Here is a 27,602-nt window from a genome sequence, read left to right on the forward strand (position 1 = left end):
GCTCAGCATTAATGAAGTAAACTTTCTGCCAGCACTAGTTAGGGGAAAGAAGCACCATAGTCTTGAGGGAGTTTCCAAGGGCAATATGATCAAATATCCTGCCTTTGATCATTCCCCTAACTCCTTTTTGGGATATATTGAGAGTATCACTAGGTAAGTCTTACTGACTTTCAAAGGCCAAATTTATAATTTGGTGGAGTTTAATATCAATTAACTATTTCTTTTAGGGAAAATACTGCATCTAATAGGTAACTAATAAGCATTTTTCATGGTCAGAACAAAATATTTTAGCTCTTAACTGAGAACCACTCAAAAATAATGAGTCAAAAAAAGACAAGATCAGAGCTGAGCATGAACCAACTCTACAGTTTATAAATGAATGACAAGCACATCTGCCAGATGTTGCCAAGATGTTACTGAAATAAAGCAATTGGGGCTATTCACTGTAACAAGTAAAGTTATGAAAGAAGCATGCTTTTTATAAAAGCTGTACTCATTTGTCATGTATACAAATGCATTCAGTTCTGAGATTCCCCTTCAAGCATCAAAATTATTTTAAGTACCTACATTTTCAGATTTTGAGCAAGGTAAAAATATTTCTATAGGTGGAGAGAGAAAAAAATCAACCATTCTACATGTAAAATATTTTTAGATCAAATTACTTTCATTTTGAAATGACAAAATCACTCAGTCATACTGCTACAAGTATAATGTTTTTATTTTATTGCTATTACTCTGCTGTTAGAGGAGAATGATATAGCACATGGCTACCACTGAAGAATGTGATGATTTACCGAGAACTTAACATGGAGAGTGTGAAGCATCTGGTTGATTCTGGAAGTTTGTGTTGCCTGCTGGGAAATTGTCAGGTGACTTTACAGTATTCCTTTAGCTGGGATAGACTTTTAAATGTTGCTTCTAGGATTTTGCAGAAGATTGTGCAATCTGATTGTTAAACAGTGCTCTCTTCAGGGGTAAACAGGAGCTTTGACATCTTTGGCTGCAAAATATTGACCTAGTGATATAACCCAGAAATGGATAAATCTGTCATGCATAATACTTGGTGGGTGGATATTGGCAGTATTGGTGGTTTTCTGACTGAATCTTTTGCTACAGATTCAGCTTGTATCTTATCTATTCCAAACTTTTCTATTCCAAACTTTTCATTTTCTTCTATGTCCAGCAGTGCATTAATGTCATAGCCATCTCTAACTTCACAAAGAAAAATACCATCTTCAGTATTGGACTCTGCAGCTGGATATGAAAAGTAGTGGTCCTTCCTGTCATCTTTAGCTTATCTGCCTAGAAAAGACCAGAATTTTCAGATTAATATATTTAATAAAAAGCTGTGGTCACTTCATTGGTTTTACTGGAATCCAATTGCCTATGTCAGAATTTCCCTGTCTCTCTCCTATTTAAGTACTGTTTGGCCTAGCACAAAACTCAGCTGGAAAAGTAACATATGAAAGAATGTGGGTTGGTAATTTGTTCAAAACAAGATTCAGGTGAAATATCAAATGAATTCAAGCTGGGCACAGATGATTTATTATTCACAGATGATTATATGTCATTCCATATAACAAAAATAGTTCCCTATGTATATATATAAATTAGTCTTTTAATGTCATGAATAATGTTAGTATTTAAAATACAGCTTGACTGGAAAAGAGCAATGAAATTTTCCTCATTGATTTATGTCACTCATTCTACTGCACCCTTTCTAGAAGTTAGTTTAACATCAGGTGGAAGTAAATGTGACAGTAAAATATTTTTATGTTGTTGTGTTCTTTTTTGTCTTTTGAGACAAAGCACTTCTCACTTACAAGCATGTGGCCCTAATCTGAAAGATGAATTGGTTCATTCACTTCAAGTACCACATAACCATTCACACACCATCAAGCTTAACACCATTAAAGGGTAATTTCCCCTGTGGGAACTATGCCCAATATAGATGCCATCACTACACAGTGTCTTTTTATCTTTCCATGGCAGGTAAGGAGATTTAAATAAGTCTTCATCAAGAGTGCAATCACAGACATATTCTTCCTATTGAAATATCCATGAAATAGAAAATAAACACTCCTAATAATCTTAGTACTCCAAAATATTACCAAGAAGACTTCAGTGTACAGTTTCACACTTTGAAATTTTGTGTTGAAATCAAAGCATGTGAGATGCCTCATGGGCTTGGCAGTAGAGGGCAGGAAATATTGTGGGATAATTTGCATGTCCTATTAAATTCTGAATGTAGTAAAACAGTTCCAAGTAATCAAGGAGTATATTTTGCCTTCATCTCTTATAATCATCATTTCTTTTTCATTTTCTCATAATTTCTTTAGTTTATTATTATGGGTTCTATATTCTATCAAACTTGATAATTAAGTCTGTGGTGAGATTTTCTTTAGAACATAATATTCAAGTGTTTTTCCTCAAATATTTGGGGACTAAAGTTTTATCTGCAGTAATTTTGCCTGGTTTCTTCTAAAGATGAATTGTCTAGGGATGCCAATAAAAATATGCTTTCTGGGTAAAGTACTGAAAAGTTATCGAAATCTTTTTTTAAATTTTTTCTTTAAGAACAGACGGTATTTTTTAACCTTATTTTCACCATTAAATTGCTTTTCCTCTTAGGTCTTATTTTCATTCTGACTAGAATGAACAGGATTTATTTTTTAATTAATTTTTTGTAACTTAAGGTCACAGACCATGTTGTCTTTGACTTAAATGGGGTCAACATTTATGTCTAAAACTTTTAAAAAAATTGTTTTCAGGTTTGGACTCACAGCTCAGAATCATCTTATTAGTGAAGCCAAACCAATTTACGTGCCCTGTAGATATGAAGTTTTTCCAGAGCATAGGGCATGTTTACAAAAGTGTTTTGATAAAATATGAGTAACCTAAGTGCCATTCATGTCAGGGAAGCCCTGCTGAGATTTGCAAGCCCCTCTGTGGCAGTCACGTTTGCAAGCCAACATGCTTGGCTTTCTTAAATCACATAAAATTCAGGTTCTGCTCAAAGTATGGAAGTTGACATGTCAACAATGCTGGCCTTTTACCCCAGAGTTCAGGACTTAGCACAGTAATAAGTCAAAGCCTCACAGATACTAATTCTCCCTTATGCCTGCGGGAAGTTACCTTACTTCTTCCAAATGAATATTTTACCCTGAAGAAATTGAAAGTGAAAGGGACATTTTTTGGGGGTTTTTTGAAGCTATTCTAATTTGCATTGACTATGGTCAAGGCTCAGCTGGGTCAAAAAACATGAAAGTGTGAGCATTTGGCTATCCATAGCAATGCATTACTCATCCCAAAGGAGGAAGAAAATAGGAAAGGCTGAATTTCAGTCCTCCTTTCTCAAAAATACTCTGCTATTATATACTAAGCATTCTTTGGATCAAGACTTTAATTCAAGAAGTGGTTTGAAATTTTGTACCAGATGAAACCCAAATTGGAAACTGAATGGCTTTTTTTTTTTTACTTGAAGCAATTTGAAGCCACATAGCACAAGGACTCCTACACAAAATTTTATTCCACAGAAATATCTGTGCTGAACTCTTCAGTTTTTCCCATAAGTGCAAGCTGTCTAGAGCAGAGCTTGTCAAGAGCACTTAGATATTTCTCACATTATATACTCAGTTATTAGTGTTGTTTGTTTGGTATGTTCATAATGGAAGAAATTCATCCATGGCCAGAGGGACAGCCATGGACTTCACTCCACTTAATTCACGTGTAGGCCTGCATATTAGCCTTAAAATTGACATTTAATGGGACATGACCTTCCTTCTCCCCTCCTCTTCCATCCCCCAGAACTAATTTAGATGTAAATTTTGATAACTAAAATTAGTAGTAAAGTTTCCTTGACAAACTGTATGGAGTTAAATCCGCATAAACTCTCACTGCTAGGTCCAAGCAATTGATTTTGTACTGCATTAAATAGGATGGAGTGCAGCAGTCAGGAAGCACCTTGTGAATTTGCCAGCCATAAAGGTACAGTTTTAAGCCACAGCTCTAGTGGTAAGAGTCAAGCTGAATCCTGTGCAGGTATTGAAGCGAATTCATGTGTCAAGCTGAGCTCTTAAGAACAGGATTTTCTTCTAAAACTGGAAATACCATTAATATGCCACTGAAAATGTCAGGGGTTTAAAGCTATCCTTTCAGATCTCTTAAAAGTAATCTTTTTTATAAATAAAGTGAAATTAGACATAAAAGGTAATCATTTACCGTTGAAGTGTGATATTAAGTACTCAAACTTATGGTAATGAAAGTGTTCCCACAGTAGCCGTAATCTGTCATCAGATTTCACAGGTGACTTTTCTCTAAGATTTCAGTTTAGTGTAATACTTCCAGTCTTGGTGAAAGGTAATAAAAAACCTAGATATATTAGATGAGTACGTCATCAGTGTGAGATTTGATGAGTACTTTTTTCTGTGATTGCATATTAATTATAGTTAATTTTACTTAGATTCTAAAGATTAAATCATAAAACGCAATATGTTTCATCTTACTTTCACTCTGTCTTTGAGGTAATTTTGAGATAGCAGGTGGAGGAGAAGTTCATTCAGGATTTTAACCTATCTGTGTTCCAGACTAAAGGTCCTGTGTAGCCCCTAAAAATAAGGACTTTTCACTATGTGAAAGAGTGTGGAAAAAATTGCTTTTAAGTAAAGTCAAGGACAAATCACAAATTGCAAAAATTATGAATCAAACTGCAAATAATATTGTTGAATTAGATGTAATTCTTTGTGCAGATACAAATAAAAATAACTTTTGTTCTCATTGCTGTTATGTTCCTGAGCCATCCAATATAGTATCAGTTTAAAACCCTCCTGTTTTCATTTTATATTAAATCAACTAGAAAAATGAAATTTATTTAGTTTCAGTACTTGACATCATAATTTTGTTAACAAATTTGCTTCAATTTTTTGAAGATGTTTTTGAAAGAAAAAATGTTTTTAAAGATGTTTGTTGAAGTTCTCAATAAATATAAAGTATTTACAAAAAGTTTTTTGTTTATGCAAGAGTTAGTTTTGTTTATGGCTATATAATTTCAAAGGAATTGATTTAATTAATTGCGTTATTTCATTAATTCAATAGACTGTATCAAGAAGATCTGAGTTTAAGTACATTTGAAGAAATAGGAAAGTATGAAGATAAAATACCCTGAAGAACTTTGTTTTCACTAAAATTACATCACCGAAAGACTCAAGATTTTGGGTTTGTTGGCTTGATATTTTAATTGGTTTAAGTTTTTACTTAAATCAGCAAACAGGCTTTATTTTATAGTGCTAGCAAGGGAATTGATAAAACTCAAATCAGTTCACTTCTTTTATGCATATGTTATGAAACAACAGTACAAGATAGCATCTTTTCAGCAGATTTCATCTTTCTTGATTGAGATGGTACATACTGAACACATATAAAGTGTTGGTTATGGTTTTTTCCCAAATGCCTGTTTTTATATCAGCTTCAACTCTTATCTACATGTGTTGCATCCAGCTATAGCCGTTGTACTCCAGAGCTAAGATTTTCCATTATTCATTTCAACACAGTAGTTACTAAAATAGCTAACTGCAGCAATCTATGCATATGTTCACAACTTCTTTTACATTCTGCAGTAAAAATAAACTGAATTATAAACAAAAAAAATTATCTTTGAAATGCTGTAGGAAAAAAGTAGCTGAGTGAGGAAGTTAATTCATGCATCTCACATGTGCATACAGGAAACCAGGTATTTGACCGAAGAAAGAGGAGAATCATAAAGAATGATTTGGGTTGAGAGGGACCTTTAAAGGCCATCTAGTCCAAGCCCACCCTGCAATGAGCAGTGACATCTTCAACTACATAAAATTGCTCAGAGTCCCATCTAGCCTGACCTTGAATGTTTCCAAGGATGGGCATGGAGAGGTGGTGCAATTCAAAATTATACAAGGTAGAAAAGGGTTACAACCATCGCAGGTCACTGGGCCTGATGGTGTTCCTGTAAAAGGCAGTATATATGCAAAAAATCGTAGTCATGTTAGATGGTATCTCCATTGTAAGCCCCCCCTACAGTCTCCCTTTCCTAATCCCACCTTTCCCTTTTATCCTATATCCTATTACCCCCAGTGTATTCCCAATCCGTTTTTTCATCCATGGTTCCCTCACAAAACCATGCTTTTGCCAATTGTTTCCCCAAAAATCCCTTTCCAATGCCGAGTGGGGGATGAAAAGGGGGAGGGAAGAAGTTAAACCCTCTCCTGCCTCGGTTTCCCCACAAAGCATGCTCAGAGTTCTGTCTCCCTTCTGTCAGCCCTAAGATGTTCCACAGAATCTGATTGGACATTTAAAGGCTCAGGAGGGTGGCTTGTTTTGTTTTGAAACTGTTCTTGTTATGTTTATCCAGTTGTTTTCATTCTCCTTTTATTAAAATAAAACGGGTGAGGTGTTGGGGTCTCCTCTCCCCGCCGTGTAGCCCTGGGAGAGGGGCCCTGAGGGCACAGACACGGGGCTTCCCTGCCTCTGCTCAGCCTCGTTCCCATGGGTTGGTTTGTGTTCCCTGCGCGGGCAGAAGGACCCTTGGTCCCGTGACTGGAACAGTTCCTGGGCAGAGCCCCGGCCATGCGGCTGGAGAAATAAACATCTCTGAAACAGCTATCAAGAATCTGTCTGTCCATACATATTTGCTTTCCACGGGACTCCTGGTTTGATATATGCGTGTTGCAGGATCCCCACTGCAACAGGGGCATCCACCACCTCTCTGGGCAGCCTGTTCCAGTGCCGTATCACCCTCATTGCAAAAAACTTTCTTCCTTATATCTAGTCCAAATTTACCCTCTTTTAGTTTAAAATAGTTATTCCTTGTCCTATTGCAACAGGCCCTGCTAAAAAGCCTCTTCTCATCTTTCTTGTAGTTCCTTTTGGACTGGAAGGCTGCAGAACCTTCAGTTCTCTAGACTGAACTAACTCCCTCAGCCTGACTTCCTAGGAGAGGTGCTCCATCCCTCTGATCATCCTTGAGCCCTCCTCTGGACTTGCTCTAACAGGTCAATGTTCTTCCTGTGCTGGGGACCCCAGAGCTGGATGCAGCACTGCAGGTGGGGTCTCACCAGAGCAGAGCAGAGGGGCAGAATCCCCTCCCTGGCCTTGCTGCCCACGGTGCTCTGGATGCAGCCCAGGATACGATTGACTTTCTGAGCTACAAGCATGTTAAGATCCAATGAGAGATGCCTCTGCCTGAGTTAAGATGCACATGAGTCCATACCAAAGTCAATAATACAGATTTTATTTAACAGTAAATGTGAGGTAGAGAGATAGAAATAAATAGAAGAGAGATGGGGAGGAGAGAGAGAGATCAAGCAGAAGATAGTCACCACCCATGGATCCAGCATCATCCTGTTGGTCCTTCTTCAACCTGGACTTCTTGGTGGTGAGGGTCCCAAGGTGGTTAAAAACTTTTTAGTGTCACAGCAGCAGGAACAGTAACACAAGTAATCATACAGCATCCAGTAGCTATCCCAACCCGTAAAATGTAAATCCAATTGCAATCAGAGCGCACATTGCCAGGTCATGTCCAGCCTCTCATCCACCAGCATCCCCAAGTCCTTCTCAGCAGAGCTGGTTGTGATCTGTTCATCCTCCATCCTGTGTTGGTACTGGAGGTTGCCCAGACCCAGGTGGAGCACCTTGCACTTGACCTTGTTAAACTTCATGGGATTTCCATGGGCCCTCCTCTAGGACTTGTCCAGGTCCCTGAGGATGGTGTCCCATCCCTCAGGCATGTCAGCTGCAGCACTCAGCTTGGTGCCATCTGCAAATTTGCTGAGAGTGCACTCGATTAATCTATGAATCTTCTGTTTCATCTTCATCTGTGTCATTGATGAAGACATTAAACAGGTCTGGTCCCAGTAGACCCTAGAGGGACACCACTTGTCACTGATGCCCATCTGAATATTGAACAATTGACCCCCACCTCTTCACCCTCTGGATGGAACCATCCAACCAATGCCTTATCCATCAAACAGTCCACCCATCAAATCCATCTCTCTCCAATTTAGAGGGAAGGATGCTGTGAAAAACCATGTCAAAGGCCTAAGAGAACTCCAGATAGGTGACATCCATGGCTCTTACCATGTCCACTGATATAGTCACTGCACCATAAAAGGCCCCTAGGTTTGCGAGGCAGGATTTGCTCTTGGTGCAGCCAAGTTATGGAGCACTCAGGTTAATTGGATTTGAATATGATTTCTTTTGTTTTAAGGCTGTTGTACTAATATTTAAGAAAATAAGTGTATACAAAAATTCAAATATAGACAAGTAGAATATCATTATTTTTTGCTTTTAATGTTTCCAGTGTAGTATTTTTCTCTGATGCAGGAGGTAGAGCTAAAAGAATCTTCAAATAGTTATTCAGACTGTGCTTTATGAATATCTGCAGCAATTTATGTAAATACATGGTTACAATTTTCAGCCAACAGTTTGTGGTCACTGGATGGTTTGCCATGGTGTTTGTCATGTTCTTTCGCTGACTGGAGCTCTGTTGCTTTGTTATTGTTTGATCAGGAATTCAGAGAGAATTTGTTCTGGTTTCTGCTTTGGTTGTCATGACTGATAAAAGCAATTTTCACTTCAGAGAATTAAGTTTATAAGTTTCTAGATAATTTTCCATGCATATTTTCTACTGATTGAAAGGGATTCTTTTAGTTGTCAGTTCTCTCTTGTTGGGTAAAATCTGTGCCAAGAGCAACACAGATGAGGAATAAGTACAGTCAAAGTAAATGTAATATGCCTTCCTGATTAGAGAAATATCTTTGACATATTCTTTCGAGTCTACTAGACTTGGGAGTCTAGTAGCCACCTGTGCTGGTTTTGGCTGGGGTAGAGCTAATTTTCCTCTCAGTGGCTTGAACTGTGTTTTGGATTTGTGCTTTGTTATCAACAGGGTTGATAACACAGAGATGTTTTTGTTATTGCTGAGCAGGGCTTACACAGAGCCAAGGCCTTTTCTGCTTTTCATGCAGCCAGGCTGCTGAGGAACTTGGGTTGCATAGGAGACTAGGAGGAGACACAGCCAAGACAGGTGACCCCAACTGACCAAACAGATATTCCAGACCATGTGACATCATGCTCTGTATATAAAGTGGGTGGAAGAAGGAGGAAGAGGGGGGACACTGGGAGTGATGGTGTTTGTCTTCCCAAGTCACTGTTACATGCAATGGGGTCCTGCTTTCCTGGAGATTCTTGAACACCTGCCTGCCCATAGGGAACAGGGAATTAATTCCTTGTTTTGCTTCACTTGTGTGTGCAGCTTTTGCTTTCCCTATTAAACTGCCTTTGTCTCAACCCATGAGTTCTCTGGCTTTTACCTTTCTGATTCTCTCCCGGATCCTGCTTGTGGGGGAGTGAGCAAGTGGCTACGTGGTACTTGATTGCTGGCTGGGGTTAAACCATGACACCACCATACTTAAGGTGATGAGTAAGCCCAGGTAAAGGGCTAGCTCACTTTCTATATTTCTATGAGAGTTGCAGCCACATAAGAGCATTAAAGGAAAAAGAATTTGGAAGTTCAATGTCTACTGGAACTGCCTGGTGGAGAAGTGCTACCTGGGGGCTATTTGGAGAGCTGGGCAGTGGAGAAGGCAACTGGCCATATCTTTGCAGAGGAAAATAATTTGGATAGGACCAAAATGCAGTGACTCACTTCAGCCTCTCTGAGCTGGGGAATCAGCAGGTGGTGGAGGTCCTAGAGCAGGCAGGAGCATGAGAGACCGGTTGTAAATCAGTGATGTTTTTTAGTGTTACATGTGGACTTGGCAGTGTCAGGTTAACAATTAGACTTGATGATCTTAAAGGTTTTTTCCAACCTAAATATGATTCTATGTGCACAGTGGAGCAAATATACTTTCTCTGAGTTTTTAAGAACTATTCTGCACTCCTGGAAAACAAGTAGTTTCATGTAGACTGAACTACTTAAATGTCTTTAAGGTATTCTGGAATGGCTGAGGAGGTACAGTGGAGAGTGTGGCAGCACAAAGGGCAATAAGGAGATGTTTTCTGAATTAGAAATTTAGCTAAATTTGTCTGATAATCCCTGATGTTGAAAATTAAACAAATATTTTGTAGATCTTTTTCTATATATTTCAAAATTCTACTGGGTTTCAGCAGGCAGAAAATACTGTAAGGAAAACCTCTCCTGTAGCAGAACTGTTGCATCTGTTAATAACATACTACTGAGAAAGCAGTGCAGAGGCATGTAAAGAATTCTTTGTGAGGGAGGATTTGTTAATTTGTAAAAGGAAAGGTGTGGGAGAAACTTGTGTTTCGATTAAAGTCATTGTGAATTTAGGCAATTCAGTGGAGCATACAGAACTCAGTGCTGTGAAGTACTGAACCTCAGGGCTGTAATCCAAAAAAGCATTTAAATATCTGCCTATTGTCATGCTCCTGAATAATCTTATAGCAGGAAATGGATCTTTTTATATTCTTGAAGGTGTATTTCAGTGGGATTTTTTGAAATAGATCCTTAGTACCTTGTGGGTTTGAGCCCATGAGAAGCAAGGAGTACCAATAAAGAGCTAAGTACAAAGTAACCAACAAGAAATAACATCTTGATATATGAAGTTGCAGCAAAAAAAATGGGCAGGAAAGAGACTTGAAGACTACTGAGTATTGCTAACAATAAGCTTTAGTTTCTTAGTCTTAGAGTGAGTTGTTATATTTGAAGAAGCCAAGATTGTAAACTAGATTAGATATTGATGTTAATCATGTTACTGAAAATCAGAGTAACAATACTGAAATCACTGTCTGATTAACTACTCAGTTTTCTAATTGCATGCTGCAAGGCCAGAGTAGTTCCATAATGCCAGCTGACTCTCAATTTAGCATATTCATATAATCATTTGAGGTATGAAATGAAATGCCAGATACAACAATAGAAGGAAGGCATGTAAATTTATTTAAGAAGGTGCTCATATTTCTGAAAGAGAAAGAGGAGGGAAATCGCTGCAGCCATGTGTTAAATATTTGGGTTGAATATAATGAAGTAGAAAATTGCTTGTGTTTTTCACTCTGCATAATGTAAGTACAAGCCTGTAGGATTGTTGTCTCTCTTTGGCTCTTGATTATTCATGGGTTTCTCTAGATGGACTATAGAAATAGGACACAGCATCCTGGGATGCTGGCTAAAACAAAAGAAAAGCATTGTTGAATGCTGCTTTTGTTAGACTAATCTTTATTTTCCTCTGTGTATTGCTTTGGTTTCCCCCCTCCCCCATCTCATAAAATATTGCAATCTTCTTAGGTTCCTTTGAGTCAAAGAACTGCACTGTCAAAAAGACCACTGGAGTGTTCATATTCCTTCTGCATTCTTTGTAATTGTAATTGCATTTCTAATTTGTAATTCTGAACAACACAATGCTAAGTGAATCAAAAATCTTACAACTCTGTCCCAATGACTCAAGGTAGAGCTGTCATACCCTGAGTTTTGTTACTGGCAAAGGCTGTTAACTGATGCTGGTGGTGTCTGGATAAACTGTAAAGATAATCTAGTTTTCATAAGATATTTAGATACCTAACCTGTTTGAACAATTTCAGGATTTGTAGCAAACACACAACTGCCACTGAATCCCCACTTTACATTTTCATTGAGATCCTTAAATATCGTTGAAATTTTTCGCTTTAGTCCAATCCAACATCCCTTGAGCTCCGTAGATATTTCTGTCATCTTTAGATAGTGTCCTAAATTAAGATTGTGGTGTTTGTATGATGTCAGCATAGTATCATTTCACTTCACAGCTGGAGTTTTGAAATAAGGCTTCAAAATTGAAAATGTTTGTACAGATTTAGTGGCTACCACTTAATTTTCACATTCATATTCTGCTTAAGACTTCAAAGCAAAAATGATATATGGAGGGAATAAGAGCCTAGATCTGATTTTCAGGCGTGTGAATTGCTGAGCAGTGACTGCCAAGAGGCTGATGGGCCTCTCCCCCTGCAATGGCAGAATGCCTCTTTACCCATAACTTCATAACCTCCTTTTCCCTGCCAGCCTGTGTGGTAGGAGGTGTACAGCTGAATTCTGAGCCTGCATCAAGGCAAGTCTGGGGTAACAACTGACAGTAAGAAGGGTGGTGAAATCACTACAGGATAAAAAAACCCAAAACTGTAAAGACTCTGTAGTGAGAAATCTCTCTGTTATCCTAGGTTTAATACTCCTTTTTCTGTCCAGGGCTTCTGCAGAATTGACATCTGCAGATGCCAATATCAGTAGACTGTTCAGGGAAGGTGAATTAAGAGCTTCCAAAAAAATTAAAATCTAAGCCCTGAAATATTTTTATTCAAGTGGAGAGCTTTCAAATTGTACAGTAGTATTTCCTTTATACAACAAAATCTTATTTATCATAATAAACTTCTTGCAGTGTAATAGCAAGCTAGCTCATTTAAACTTGCGTGCAAGGATTTGCAGTGCAGCTAATCTGTGAGCATTATGCATGTTTCCTTACCTGGATTCTCAGGCAGGCAGTGAAGTTACTCTTGCTGTAAACATATTTAGGAGTGGGAATTCTGAGGACCAGACCTTCAATTTGTGTACCAGTTGTGTATAGCTTTTTTGCCTACAAGGAAATGACACCAACTTTTGTCAGCTGAGACTATGAATCGCATTTTTCTAATGGTGTCTGATCAGTTTTCTGTGTAAAGCAGTGCTTGCTTAATACTTTTTCTCTCCTGCCTTATATTAGGGCCCCCCCAGCGAACTGTTTCCCCCAAACAAGACCATGAAGAAAGGAAGCACGACAAAGTCTTGGACAAGGGCAGTGAAAGTGGGACTTCCTGTAACGAGTTGTCCACCTCAAGCTGTGACAGCCACTCGGAAGCGAGCACCCCTCAAGAAAATGCCACCAGCACTCAGCCATCCACAGCTCACCAGCCAAATACTCTGACTTTGGATCGTCCGTCTAAGAAGGCCCCAGTGCAGTGGATGCCACCACCAGACAAACGCAGGAACAGTGAACTCTTTCAAACTCTCATTAGCAAGTCCAGAGAAACAAATCTTTCCAAAAAGAAGGTGTGTGAGAAGCTGAGTGTTGAGGAAGAAATGAGAAAATGTATTCAAGATTTTAAAAAAATCCACATTCCAGATTACTTTCCAGAGCGCAAACGTCCCTGGCAGTCTGAACTGTTACAGAAATATGGGTTATAGTAATCAACTCTTTCCTGACATATCTCTGGAGCATTTGATGTTTATTACATTGCCGCTAACTTACTGATGTCCTCCTCCTGGCCGACTCTGCCACCAGAGTATTCCTGCTGCTTATTTCTTTCTGTGAACAGTGGATGTTGGATAGTACATGTTTTTCTTTAAAAATATATATAAAAAGATAGAAACTTAAAAAATGCAAAAAGTGTCTCATCTAAACCACTTCATAATAGCAAAGAAAATAAGTGCATGGTCAAGAAAGATGGTTTTCAAACCTTAGTCAGTTGAGCTTCATTATTGTTTTGGAACTTAACAGATAAAAATCTCAATCATCAGTTAACACCTCATTTTATGTCACCATTAAAAATGACTCAGACTTGCTAAGGACAAAGAGAAACAGGGTTTAAAATTCAGTTGAACTGGTTTTGGAACTAATTCCCAACGTTCTCTCAATGTTAATGCAATAAAGCAAATACCTATTTTGCATGAGCACAATGTTACAAATAAATCACACAAGAACAAGAGGTTGTCTGTTGCTTGGAGAATTACTTGTTTGATACCGAGCCTATAAACGTAAAATGTCTAAGGGATTGAATTTACTTTGTTCTGGATCTGTGATTTTTTTGTGTGTACAGTGTTCTGTATGTAAGGATGGTGTAAATATGCCTTATATAGTTTTATTATTGCACCAACAACGTTCATCTATTAGTGCTTGTCAGGATTATTTCTGTGAAATGCAAATTTATGGCAGATTGTGAAAACTGGTTTGATGGTCTGAAAGTTTTTGTTATGTTAGTAGCTATAAATGGAGAAAAATAAAAGAGACTTTAATGTATTTATTAAAAGAACCATCTGGTAGATTTTCTTGGCTGTTGTTATCTCCTCTCCTTTTTAAATAGAATCAAGCAAGTTTTTACTTTTTGTTCAATATTTTCATAACTACTCTGCTGGAAAACAAAACAAAACAAAACAAAACAAAAAACATATTTGAAGAGTGGGAAGAAATATTCAGGGTAGTGCCATTTAATTGGAACTGCCATACAGACTCTAAGAGAAAGAGACTTACACTAAGAAGCAGCAGGGGATGAACTAAAAAATTGAGTGGTTTTACAAACAGAGCGGAAAGCAGTTCCAATTTGACAAGTTCACAAAAAGCAGCTTAGAAATAGAAGATTTAAAATACCACAGCAGAGTGTGCTACATTTACAAATGAAAAGTTTCTGTGAATAGTCAGCTCTGTATGGCAAACCTGTTATCTCAGCCCAGATACGGGAAAATAAATTCCTTTCTCATAACAGGAACACCAAGAAGACAACTGTGGTTCAGACAGCTATAGCTGAAATGGGTAAGGCCTGCTGGCATTCACAAAAGAGCTGCTGAGTTCTTACAGACTTGAAATTATTGCTGTGAGCGCACAAATGCACATGTACACATTTAGAAGGGTTAATCTCCATACATGTTCTGTAGCACTAACTGCACAGTTGTGTCAGACGAGATGTTTTACATTTTATGGTAGTTTTAACTGATTTAGCTAAAGAGGACTTCATGTATTATAATTTCCAGGGTGATTCCTGATACCTGTATTACTTTTTAGTCCTCTACAAAGCCACTTTAAAAAACTTGTAATAGTAGCTCAGCAACTTCATTCACCAATTTTTTTCTTAACCTGTCTAGAACTGGTTGTTCTCCTATTCAGTTAATCACCTGGCTTCAACATCTTTTTACAACATTTTAATAACCTGAAAGAGTGTTCCCTGGATAAGTCTAGTCTGAAGTGATGCAGACCAGTATGAAATCACTTGGCTTCTCAGGTTTGCCTTTATGTTCCTTGCTTGCTTTTTCCTGGTCCAAAAGATCTGTTCTTTCTTTTGAAAGTTTAATGCTTCTTAGACGAGTTTAGTATTTACTTTCTATCTTTTCTAATCTTTGGCTTCCTAGTCTTTACCTGATGAAATTCCAACTGTTTAACCATTAATCCTCTGGTGGGTACAATTCTAGTTTTACTTAGTCCAAAGTTAGACTAATACTGAGAGCTTTGTTTCCATCTGGGATTATACATTTTAGATGCAGATAGCATCTTGAGCGTTCCCAGTAAACCTTTCTGTTGAGCTTGGAGGTTTGTTTTGCCTTCCTAGTTATTCTCAGTACTCCAGGAAGTAACTGCCTGAGGTATGCTTAGGTGATTTTTTGACCTGTCTATTGGTTTTAATTTGTCAGTATATAAATATTTTTATGAGGTTTTTATCTTTTATTATACTGCCTAAAATTCCTCAAAACATATTGATTTGTTCTTGAGGAGACCAGAGTATTGTGATAATATGTATCTTGATACATGTGTAACATAAGATTTTTGATAACCTTAACCACTTTCCATGTGTTCATGAGGCATGTGAGTGATGTGGCAGATGAATGACATTACTGTTACTTGGTAACCACAGTGGCATCTTAAGACAAAGTGTTTTGGTTTTGGAATTACACTCTCCTTCTTTCAGAGTGAAAAATTCCAGTGTGTTGTAGTCAGAGAGAGAGGGGACCAGCCACAGGTCACGTGAATCCCTCAGTCATATTCTAATTCCGTCACACTTTGCTTCCAGTTCACCCAGTTAGAGCTCCAACCCTATCTGTACAGTTATTATCTTACAGTTTTCAGACAACTAGGGAGAACACAAGCTGAAACATTCAGTGGAAAGGGGAAGCTTGTGGGTGTTTAGGTGGCTACGGTTGGTTGGAAGCTCCCAGGTGTTACAAGAGAATTGTATATCAGAAGTCCTTATCTTACTCGTAACTAGTCTGAATCTGCCCTCTTATTTTAAAACCATTAACACTTTCCCTTTCACAACAGGTCCTACTAAATGTTTGTTTGCGTCTTTCTTATAATCTTATATTTTCTTATTATCATATCTGTGTCTCTCCAGTTCAGAGGGGAGGATGTTGTGGGGACTGTGTCAAAGGCCTTACATAAGTACAGATAGATCTGTAGCTTGTCCCTTGTCCACTGATGCAGTCACTCCATCATGGAAGGACACTGGATTGTTCAGGCAGGACTTTCCCTTGGTGAAGCTGTGCTGCCTGTCTGCCATAGCACAGTTTCTAAGAGGATCTGTTCCATGACCTTCCCAGACACAGAGGTGAGGCTGACAGGCTGGTAGTTCCCAGGGTCCTCCTTTCCCTCCTTTTCAAAGATGGGTGCAAATTCCATTTAATGTAATTAAAGACTAGGTAGGTTTTAGTCATCATTATTATAATAAAACATAAGTGATAATTTCTTTGATAAAATTTATTTTAAAGATTAAATAAGGAAAAAATACAAAGATAATTTAACATGTAAATTAAGTCTATTTCTGGAAGGAAAGCAATTCTTAAAATATGGAATTCTTGCTTTTGCAGATTTTCTTTCTAAATCAACACAATTCCTTACATTACAGTCTTATTGGGAATTCAACATGAAATACATATCCCATTATGTTTTTCCAATGAGTTTAATTCTTAATATTAACATGTTCAGAAATATAGAATGGCATAGTCTAGATTAAAGATTTGAAACTGATAAGAATAAAATCTTCCTTTTTAAGTAATCTCCCAGTTAAGCTAATATTTCATGAGAGTAATTAATTAGAATCCGTTGCCAAAGTAATGTTATTATTGCCCATGTTTATTCACTAGAGAAGTGAATTTTAAGCCCTCATCATAAATGTTACATGCACTAGTTTTTATGGTTCTAACTGAATGTTGGGGAACGGAGTTTTGCCATACAGTGATATTTACACTTTAAAATGTGTTAACAAAGATCAGAATGACATGTTGGAGAAGTCTATTACTGAAGGATTATTCCATTAACAAGAATTTTTAAGTCTTAGAATAATTGAAATGAATTTTATTAAAATAGAATTTTAGAATTAAATTAATTAAAATTAAAATTATTGAAATAGAATTTTAGAATTCACTTTGATTTCCTTTGAATGAATAAAAAAATGATAAATTGCATAAAATGAATAATTTTATGGCCTCCTGTAAAAAAAATAGTGCTTATGCAAAATCGTTTGACTTGCTAATGCTGTCTTTGTTCAAGTAATGGTATTTAAAAATACACTTCCTGCTGGAGGTGGAAAACCCAAATTAGTAACAAGAGGGCAATGTTGGGTTTCTTTTACAAGTGACTCATGTCCTGAACCAGGCTCTTTGTAATGCCCAGAAATTATCAAGAAATCTTTAGGTTTTTGCAGGATTGCACCACTTGTGTGGCTCATCATAAAAATAGCATTCACACATTACTTCAGCTTATATATTACAGGCCAGCAAGTAGTTTCTTGTTTTCCAGGATCTGTTATCTAGAAGAGGTTTTCAGCCTGCTTCATATTTTCCGCTCTGCCCCTCTCTTTTTCATTATTATTATGGACATCCATGCAGTAACTTTTATTTAAGAGCTTATCCTTTCCTTTTCTGAGGACATATATTTAAATTCAGAAGAGACTAAACTACACTGGAAAGCAATGGGGGAAGCTGGACACACTGGCAGTGTTACTGGTTTGAATAACTTCAGCACTGCTGGCACGAAGATGCCATAAAGCTGGAAGGCAAAGTCACATTGCCCTACAGCTTGGGCTCTGTTTCAGACTGTCAGGTGTTACATCCCTTTAGCAAAGGCTAGTCCTCCAGTGAAACAAGCCACAAAGACATTATTTGCTGATAAATGAACCACTGATGCTGTCAGCACCCTGTTGGCCACCTACAGCTGCTGTGTGTTGGAACTGCAGCTAAATCAGACACCCCAGTTCAGAGATGATGGTGCTGGGCTGCACGAGGCTGGTTCAGGTAAGAGCTGTGAGAGCTCCTCCTCACACCCTACACCCTTTCATGGGGATACACAACTTGTTGCAGGCTGCTGCAGTGGGTACTTGCCTTCATACCAGAACACCTCGCATCACTATCTGAACTGGGGTTCTTGTTTTATTCTGCTGGATCATTACTGTTTGCACAGAAAACAGCCCTTCAGTGGGACTAAATCCCAGCACTCTTATGTGTAGAACCATAGCAGAAGATGGCAATCTCTTCCTTCTTTGAAATGGGGCTTGTGACAGTATGAAATGGGGTGCTGAGGAAACACAGTAAAAATGGTGCCCAGAAGAGAAACTCAGCAGCAACTGTGTTCCCATCTGTTTGGAGCCTGGCACCCTTGCAATCCTCAGCTGCAGGTATTAAATTGTGTAAGGCACATTGGGGAAAAGCACAAATGGACTCAATACAGTTAGTGATGAATATAACAGAAGTATTTGAGAATTTTCTCCTCCCCTAAGGACTCTTCCTCTTCTTACTGGGCCATCTCTTCTCCTCAGATAATAAGGAAAAGGAATTGTGAAAAACAATAACAGACCAGATGGATATAGTGGGAATATCCATGTCTCTATGTTGTATTGCCTTTTAAAATTTCTCTGTTTTTTCACAATGTTAATGTTGTTTTATGTTCCTTCATATACTTTATATTTCCTTTATAAAAAGGAAATGTAGAAATAGCTTGATGGAATTAGTTCTAAGACCCTAGTTCATATAATCCTTCATAGACATATTAGATGAAGTTCTATCACTGAGCATGTTAAGTATTTCAATTACAGTGCAGGGTAATTTTTAGCAAGCAGTCACCCCAGAACAGATGAGTACCAGGAACAAGAAGTTAATTAAATTTATGTAAAAGGAATGGAAATCATAAATAGGCAATAAATAATCTTTACAGATTCCAAAGCAACATTTAATTCTGAAATACTATCACTTTGCCTGTTATCTGTTTAACATGCATGCAATTCATTAATTTAATACCAATCAATTTATAATGTGCTCCAAACTTAGATTCCTCTGGATACATTGCTGAAAAATTATTTTCTTCATAAATATATACTGTACATAGTAAATGTAAAGTTTTGACTGCAGGCAACACCTAATAGAATATTTTTCATCCCTACTGGATTGCTAGTTTGGCCTAGGAGGAATAGTGAAAACTATCAATCAATAACCCTTAAAAACTTTTTTCCCTGTTTCTCTTCCTATTTAGGTGAATTGTGTGTTTCATATGGTGTCATTTTTCGGTTGAAGGTAGCCTTTGATTCAATGCAGCACAAAATAGTCACTGGCACTGTGGCCCTGAATTGTTCTGATTTATACCTACCCCTGATTTAAATTACATTAGTAAGCTTCTGACATGAGCAGTTTAGGTGACTGCTGAGTGATTGAACACCTGCCATACAGTCAAGAATGAGCTTAAACAAGACAGGGATAAAAGTAGTCCTCCATGCCACTGTGGATTTGGAGGCATCCCAAAGGATTGAAAGCCCCAGCCCCTCCAGGACATCATGTGATGCTTCCATCTCTGGACAGGGAGGGATGAGGAGCCCTTGTGTATCCTTTGCCAAGGGCAAGCTTGCTTTCACCATCTTGCAGAACTAAGACCAGTCTTCGGGAAAAAAGTTGCTCTTTCACAGGTTTTATGATGCCAGTCCTGAATGTCCTCATGGAAAAATTAAAAACCACCTTCTTGTTCTCTGATAAAAAAGTAGGCTTGACTTCTATTTTCGTTACTACAGTCACTAAATTTATGTGAACAATTACCTGAAGCTTCCCTGGCAATTTAAGGACTGTTGTTTCAAATACATCTCATGACTCTTCTTGAACTTCTTCCAGCTGTTCAATGGTGTTTTGGGAAAGAAGATGCACATATTCTAGTTTTGGTCAGTAACAGAACGACAGAGATAAGAAAAAAAGATTTCCTTCCTGCACTGTGATGGGATATTTCCATTTGCAGAATTAATTATTAATTGTTTTTATATCGCAAATTATGTCAATTTTTTCTTTCTTTTTTTTTCCCCCCAATACTTTTTCCTGTGAATATATAGCCCAGATTTTCAATTATTTCTAACCAGGCCGCTTTCTTCAAATGTTCGTAAAATATTTTACTTTTCTCTATATTTCTAATTACTTTTGAATCTATCTTTGTTTTGTTGGTTTTTTTTTTAAATTGAATTTCTTGAACATTCCACTTACTTTAACTTTGAGAAGATGCCAAACAAAATATGCAAAAGAGACCTTCACAAGCACACAGAGGTCCCAAATTCCCTGTGGCATTTACTGAGACTTGGGCATGTAACTCTTTTTTTCTTTACTGTTTCTGGAAAATTCATGTTATCTCTGCAGTGATCCCTATGCCCTTCCCCTCATCTCAGTAAGACCTATCATCACGTTTAACAACAGATTCTTACTTCCACTCCAAATCAATTTGAATTAATTTTACAAGTAAGGTTTCTTGACATTGAAATCAGGAATTATTATGCTGTCCCATTCCTTTCATCCACTAATTCTGTAGTGCGTTTGAAAGGAATAATCAATCAAGTTTGTCTGACAAGAGCTGTTTTTTAGTACTCGTCGTGAGTCTGTCTTATTCCCACACAGTGGTAAACAGCAATTGTCTGAGCCAATCTGTGATAGGCATCTCAGCAGGAGGCAAGTAATGACGCTGCTCTGTTGGATACAGAAATGAGAAGAACTATTACACATACAAGCTTTCAATAAATTAGCTCTGCATCAGTGTTTCTGAAAAGCTGCAGAAGTTTTCCAAAGTCTTCTGTGTCCTGCTGTAAGTCTTCACACACAGTGAAACTGTCATGGGGAAAAGAGAGGGAAAATAAGAAGGAACAGGACAAAAAAAGTTCTCCATGGCTTTGATGAAAGTGATTTGAGTGGTTTCCTCCCATCTTCAAGTACCTGGGGAGCAATGCAATCTTTATGTGCTTTAAATGCATCATCCCCACATGACTACCTTGATGATCTGCCGATGGACATCCTGTGGACTGAGGCTCCCAGATCACTGAATAGTTCCCAGCTGGTGCTCAGGAGCTGACATCCTGCTTGCATTCATAGCAGCCATCAAGGTCCTCATCTCCTGAATGCCCCACCATGTCAATGCCAATCTTAGGAAGCATAGATGTAAGTTCCTAGATTATGCCTTAACAATGGTGCAAGTGCAATATATTATTCCCACAAATATGTTTTTTGGGTATGTGCTACATCCCATCATGGTCTTGACTGCAGAAAATTTCAGCAAAATTGCAATATTATGCAGGACCAGTGTCCAGAATTATCATATCTTGTATTTACTGTAACCATTAAATGGTCAAAGGATTCTTTTCAGCTGGTAAGATAAAAGGGTCTTGAGCTGTCACATGCTTACACGATTATCTGGTTGATGCTTTCTCACAGGTTTGAAGATGTGTCATTTTCTTCAGGTTCCCCCATCACCCACAGATATTCAATGACTGTTTATGCAGTAGGTGTGTGCTGATTTACTTAATATCCCAGAATGCCTGTCATGCTTCACTTCTATATTTATTTTGCATGAGCTGCATGTTTAATGCTGTACAGTTAAGCATAAAGACTTGTCTCCTGCCCCAAGACAATTGAAAATGGCAAAACAAGAACTGAGACCATTGAAATGAATGTAACTTAAATGCAAAGAGATTGTAATTCCTGTTAGTAGTCCTTAAAATGGTTCTTTTTAAATTTTATTAGAGTGTGGGGTATAATCACAATCTCTTCATATTCTTTTGTTTTTACATCAATGAAACCCCCTGTGAATTAAGTCATGTCTAGAGCATGCTTCTTCTTCACAAATCCTCCTAGTTACCCGTCTTCCTTTTTGACACCTTCATATTTGTAAGACTTATCAAATTACTAGGCATTATTGTTTGCTCATCAACTGTGTGATCAACTAACTTAGAAATCATATCATGAGAATGCAAAATAGAAAAAAAATGTCCTCATGTATGACCTATTCCCCTACTGAAGGTTCTGGTTGGTGTGTGATAGCTGAGAAGTTTTATCACGCACCACTAAGCAGGAAAGCTCCTGAATGGCTGAGGGTGTTTCCGCATAGGCCTTGGCCCTGCGGCCTAATGTTTAAGTAAGACCCTCTGCTTTGTCAAATGTCTGTTCATATGAATGGGGTTCTTGTCCATGGGTATCCAGTTACAGGATTAATGCCTCAAAACTGACTCCTTACATTTACCATCTGTTCAAGTGCTAGCAGTGCAGAGCAATATTCTGATGCAGCTGGTAGCCAGGGAATCTTACCTCATGGAAGATGGGTAGATGGAAGAGCACCATGTTCCTCAGAAAGACTGGTTAAACAATTTTAAAAAGGAGCACAAAAGCTCAGCTACCTGTAATAATGGAGATCCAGACCTTTCCAGAGGTTCAAGGCAGAGTCTCTCTATCTCAATACCACATAGCTGAATTTTCCAAGTCCATCCACCAGGCAGAGGTACTGGGGTGGGTGTCTGAAGGTGCACTTTTCTGCTCTTTGCAGCAGATGTTCCACCCAAAATTTCTCAAAGGAAAACCTGAAAAGGGGCTGCCCAGACTCTGTAGAAGGCACTTGTCTGAAACAATTTGTTGACCCATCACTGCCCTGAATTGTTTCAACACTTAACATTGCAAGTCCACTTAACATTACCCAAGGGCAATGCTGCATGGTAGAAAAGGTGCATTCTCCTCTTTGGAGAATAACCCTGTCTGTACCTTCTGTGCTGTGCTGTTCAGTATGCAATTCAGGTGGGAAAACAGGCTACGTTTTTTGAAAGTTTTTTGAAAGAAAGAACCATTTCTGGCAGTAGGGATATTTTCTGTCAGTGGCAAAGTGTATTTTCTCTAAGCCATCACAGCAAATTCCTATTTTCTTTCTCCTTTGCCAGGCTCTAACTCCTGCAATGCACAGCATTGCTAAAGGCATTGCTCCCACCTGGGATTCTCAGTGTATTGGCCACTACTGGAGGAGAGAGAGCAACTACTGCTGCTCTCCCCATCATAGGAGAAAGTACTTACAGCCTTTACCTCCCCTCAGTCTCCAATGTCTTATAAGGCTGAATGAAGCCAACTGCATAGTCTGCAGATTCAGCACAGAATTTGGGTTATTTGTTTACTGGTTTGTGTTTTTTTTCCCTCTGTAAGCTTTCTTCTAGAGACACCAGCTGCAAATCTGGGCTAGAAGCCAACTTTGTCTCTCCTTGAATAAAAATAAGACAGAGCTAGTGGTAAGTGTGGAGAGGGAAGCGGAAGAGCACACAGGAATTTATGTCAACCATGCGGTGAACCCCCGAGATGCAGCAAGCTGTGAGGTGCTGCCCCAGAGGAGGAGCCTGAAACAACACCCATGCAGTCACATGCACCTGCCAAGCAGAGCCCAGGTGGTGATGGCAGTAAACTGATCTTGGCTTTTCCTGAACTTGCAGGGAACAGAGCTGCAGGACGAGAGGGCTTACAGCCCCTACCCCAGCTGGGTCTGGGCTCTCCCTGCCTGCCACAATGCCTGCATGACACAGTGGCTGAGGAGGATCCTGGAGGGAGCAGAAACAGGCACAATGTGCTCAGACACCATGATTTTTCTAGGCTGAGGTGGCGATCATCAGTATATTCACCATGGGGAAGCCGGAAGCACCTCTGAGCCATTTGTGAGAGGTTGTGAAAAGGAGCTTGAGACTGGAGTCAAGGCCATGAAAATAAGCAGTGACTGCTCAGTAAGGCGATGATAAGAGTGGAATGGGAAACAGTGATTTCTTCCCTTACATGCTGTGGAGGACAGAAATATGCCTTCCAAGTGAAATAATATTGAATAGTAGGGAAAGGAAGAGAGGCATTTCTGAGTTCTGCCAGCCTTGTCTGGTCCAGAAAACTTCCTCCCTTATTAATCCACCCTTTCACAGAACTGATAGCTGCTTCCCAGCACAGACCTTGCCTTTCCCCTCCTTTCCCAGATGCTCATGATGCTTTCTTCACCAGCTGCCTTTTGGACAATTGCATTGTAATTGGACACAGATTCATGATGGGGAATGGCTGCTCAGCTCTAGCATCACTAACTGAGCCATCCCTGGCAGCAAGATAGCTCTGTCACTCACCTCATTAAAAAGAAAAATAGGAAAATTAGGCTTTCAGGGAAATCCAGAGCAGCAAAATAGTTCCAGGACATGACAGATGTGACTTTCCAGATGTTCTGCTGGATGAGCTGAGGACTGTTCCCGTCTACAGGACCTGGGATGTAGCTTTGGTGTGTACTGAGGTTGCAACATTTGGGTAGGTAGGTGATGATGGATGGACCTGAAGGTTTAGGCAGCAGGTGAGTTACAGTTTAACAGAAGTTTAGGATGCCTGGATTGTAAGCAAAGCTGACAGTCTGTCCCTTTATAAATCCCCCTCCATGGGCTGATGTCCTGGCCTATGTCCATCTTCATCCCCAGAGAGGTACTCACTCCTCAGGGCTGGGGCCCTGTGCCCTGGTTGCTCTGCTCTCTGGCTGGGATTCTGGGACAAGTCCTGGCTGCCCATTCCTGCACTGCTGTTCCCCAGGGAGCCACCATGGTTCCTGACAATGGGTATGCATACAGCAGCTGTTCAACTAGATATATTCTTAGGAAGGAAAATAAGATTGGAATACTAAGACCGTAAAAAATTATAAAGGAGTATTCACAAAAATGCAGGGAACAGCAATGATGTCTCTGTCATTACAGTTGTGGCCGATTTAAAGTAATCCCTTTCCTGTAAGTTTTCTATATTTTTCAGGTGAAGGAACAGAAACTGTGCAAATGCCTGCCTTGGACAGTTCTGCTTACTGCTCATTTCTACTTCCTTGCATTTGAAACAGCTAATAATAATTTCATTTGGGACAAAAAGGTTAAACTAATACAGGACAGCAATGAAGCTCTAACTCTGTGTATTGGAAGCAATCACCCACAAAATATAGCCCTTCTTCGAGAATACAATTGTCCAGAGGATGATGAAATGTCAGCGTGCTTCTGGAAATACCTGTTTGTCAGAGAAACAAAAAAAAACCCCACTTCTCTGCCCCCTCCCCTTCAATTTGTGTAACTGCTAAGACTGACTTTTAAAAGCAATGGAGCTGGTAGAAGAAAAAATACAGGCCTTAAAAAGTCTTATCAACAGGGAGAGCATTAGGCATGTCCCTAGGGTTATGGAGAGAAAACTTATTCTTATTGTAATAAATGAACAGTTTAGCAAACAAAAAATAGTGTATATGTATATGTGATGAGTTCTAAATCCTAGAACTAGCATTTGTCTTTCATTGTCCATTTGCTTTTCTACTGACAAAATCTTAGATCTTTGCTCATTTAGACACTGTCAGAACAGCTGTCCATTCCATCAGTAGAGAGAGGTTTTTAAAACTGGAGACAAAGCATCTTACACACCTATTAGGCATCTTTTACTGTCATTCCTTGTGAAGAGCCTTAGTGCAAATGAGAATCTGGCACCTTTCTCTTCATAAACACTGACATTTATTAGCAGGTTAAGATAGGAGAAGAGGAGTCCTTTTGATGAGTAGCATAGAAGATAATTAATTAGAGTTGTAATTCAGCAGAAAAGTGTTAAATTTAAACTTCAGAAGAATTATAAAACTTAAGGAATTGACCTGGAATGTGCTGAAATTTCTAGCAACTTCCTAATTGCCCTAAATTAAATGACCTAAAATCATGATCAGACTTTTAAAAACTTGAATTTGTTGACCTGACCTGTGAGCAGGCAGTAAATAACAAACTGTGGAAGGATTGATAATAGATGTGTATTCTGAGTGAAAGAATATGCCTATCTGTGGAAAATATAAATAACTTATTTAATAATTCCTAGCTAATGAAGATTGACATTTTAAATCTATTTCCATTCATTTGTAGGAAGACCCAGGGGCTTCAACAGGGGATCATCAAATAATATTTCGAATGAAGGAGTTCCCAATATAAGCTTATAAATCAGGAGATGCCAAATAGGCAGCTTTCTTTCTGCTGCTCTGCTTTCCTGCCTCACTTAACTCCTGTCTCCTTTGTGCTGCGTGTGCTGGCCTAACAAGCAGTCAGTCAGGTGTCACAGGTGTTTAAAGACATGGACTGATGAACATGCTCCATGTAGAGTGTTTCTGATCCTCAGATTTTAATACATTTTCTAGATACTCATCAGAGTTCCCTAACCTTACACCACATCTCTAAAAGCAGGGACATTCAGCATAATGGACTATGAAGCTGGTATAGCTGAACTTGAGAGCACACACAAAAGTCTTATGCAAGGTTCTTAAAACCAAAGAAATTCCCTAAATTAAAAAAAGCTTATTAAAACAGAACCACAAACAGAAAGAAAAAGATGTTCTGCAGCTCAGCTTTGAGCCCAACTTCACTCCCCATTTACAGCTATAAACTCTGACAGATACCACTGGGCAGCAGAAGGGAATTTGGAACAGAGTGTTAAGTGCTGTGGAAGGCTTAACCATTCCATATGTTTGCTCATTTTATCAATTCCTCACCCACATATGGCTAAAGCGCAATATTCAGGCTTTACAGGAGGCAAAAAGAGCCGCATCCACAGCATCCCTGTAGCTGCCATTCACACTGGATATAATGCAAGATGTTGATTTAAACACCGTCCCCAATACCCACACAAGGTGTCCTGTAGCCAGTCATGAACTATTCTGGGAAGGTTCTCAACCTTTTCTACCTGAAACTTCAGAAGATATCTGAAACTTTAGAGGATATGCTGAAATAATTTTCATTAGTGTCTAAAACATCGTGTTTCCTCACACTGATTGAAAGTAAGTGGGCTGCTCCCAAAATGCCAGCATTTTTCTTTTTCATTGCCATTCTCACTCTGCTGAAATCATGACGTGTTCACCACAGCAGTGAGTGCTGCCAAATGGCATAAGATCACGGACACTACAGGAATAAAACTGTACACAAATCTAAGGGATTGAAAAAGATGCTCAGAGGCTCAAGTGGCTTTATTCAATAAAAGCTAAAGCAAACAGATCCTGCAATACTGCTTGGTAGGGACCTGGGCATCCTAGGGCAGAAATGCTGCAGACACTCTGAGTCAGTGCTGAAGTTCTGGGCAAGTATCAGTATTTGTCAGAATCAGAAAGTCATCTGCCTAATTAAGAATTGATTCTAAACTTTTACTTCCCCTTCATTATTATGCACTGCCAGAGCATACTACAAACATTAGCATCCTGTTATTGGTTCCTAATGTGGTGCCATTACTTGTCCCAGCTGAAATTACCACTGAAATGGCTGTTGGCTTCCAATAACCTACCCCAATGTGAGATTCCACAAGGGAGACACAGTTTATGTGAGGTACCACTAAAAATGTCCCGTAATATGCATAAAAGACCAAATTGTGCATAAAAGATTGAACACCATCCGAATTCAGAGCCTTTGCGCTCTCTGCAACAGATGTTTTCTTTTATGCTGCCCAGAAAGGATATGTCTTGGGGATTGTTTTAACACAAATATATATAATTTTCTCTATAAACATTTGTTGGTGCCACGTGTGGTCTCTACTTCCACATTGACTTCTCTTTAGTTTAGTCTGGGATCTGAATACATGGAAAAATACAGGACTCACC

At 38.8% G+C, this 27,602-nt stretch overlaps 1 protein-coding gene across 1 annotated transcript in view; it reads left to right on the forward strand.

Moving 5' to 3' along the window:
* The window catches only part of KCTD8 (potassium channel tetramerization domain containing 8), a 94,148-nt gene extending 80,117 nt beyond the window's left edge, over positions 1-14,031 (forward strand). The window contains exon 2 of the mRNA XM_039551539.1: positions 12,714-14,031. Within this exon, the coding sequence (XP_039407473.1) occupies positions 12,714-13,174 (461 nt within the window). The 3' untranslated portion in view covers positions 13,175-14,031. The remainder of the gene's footprint in view (positions 1-12,713) is intronic.
* Positions 14,032-27,602: the final 13,571 nt, after the last annotated feature.

This window comes from Corvus cornix, chromosome 4 (assembly GCF_000738735.6).
Source record: "Corvus cornix cornix isolate S_Up_H32 chromosome 4, ASM73873v5, whole genome shotgun sequence".
In the NCBI taxonomy this organism is placed as follows: Eukaryota; Metazoa; Chordata; class Aves; order Passeriformes; family Corvidae; genus Corvus; species Corvus cornix.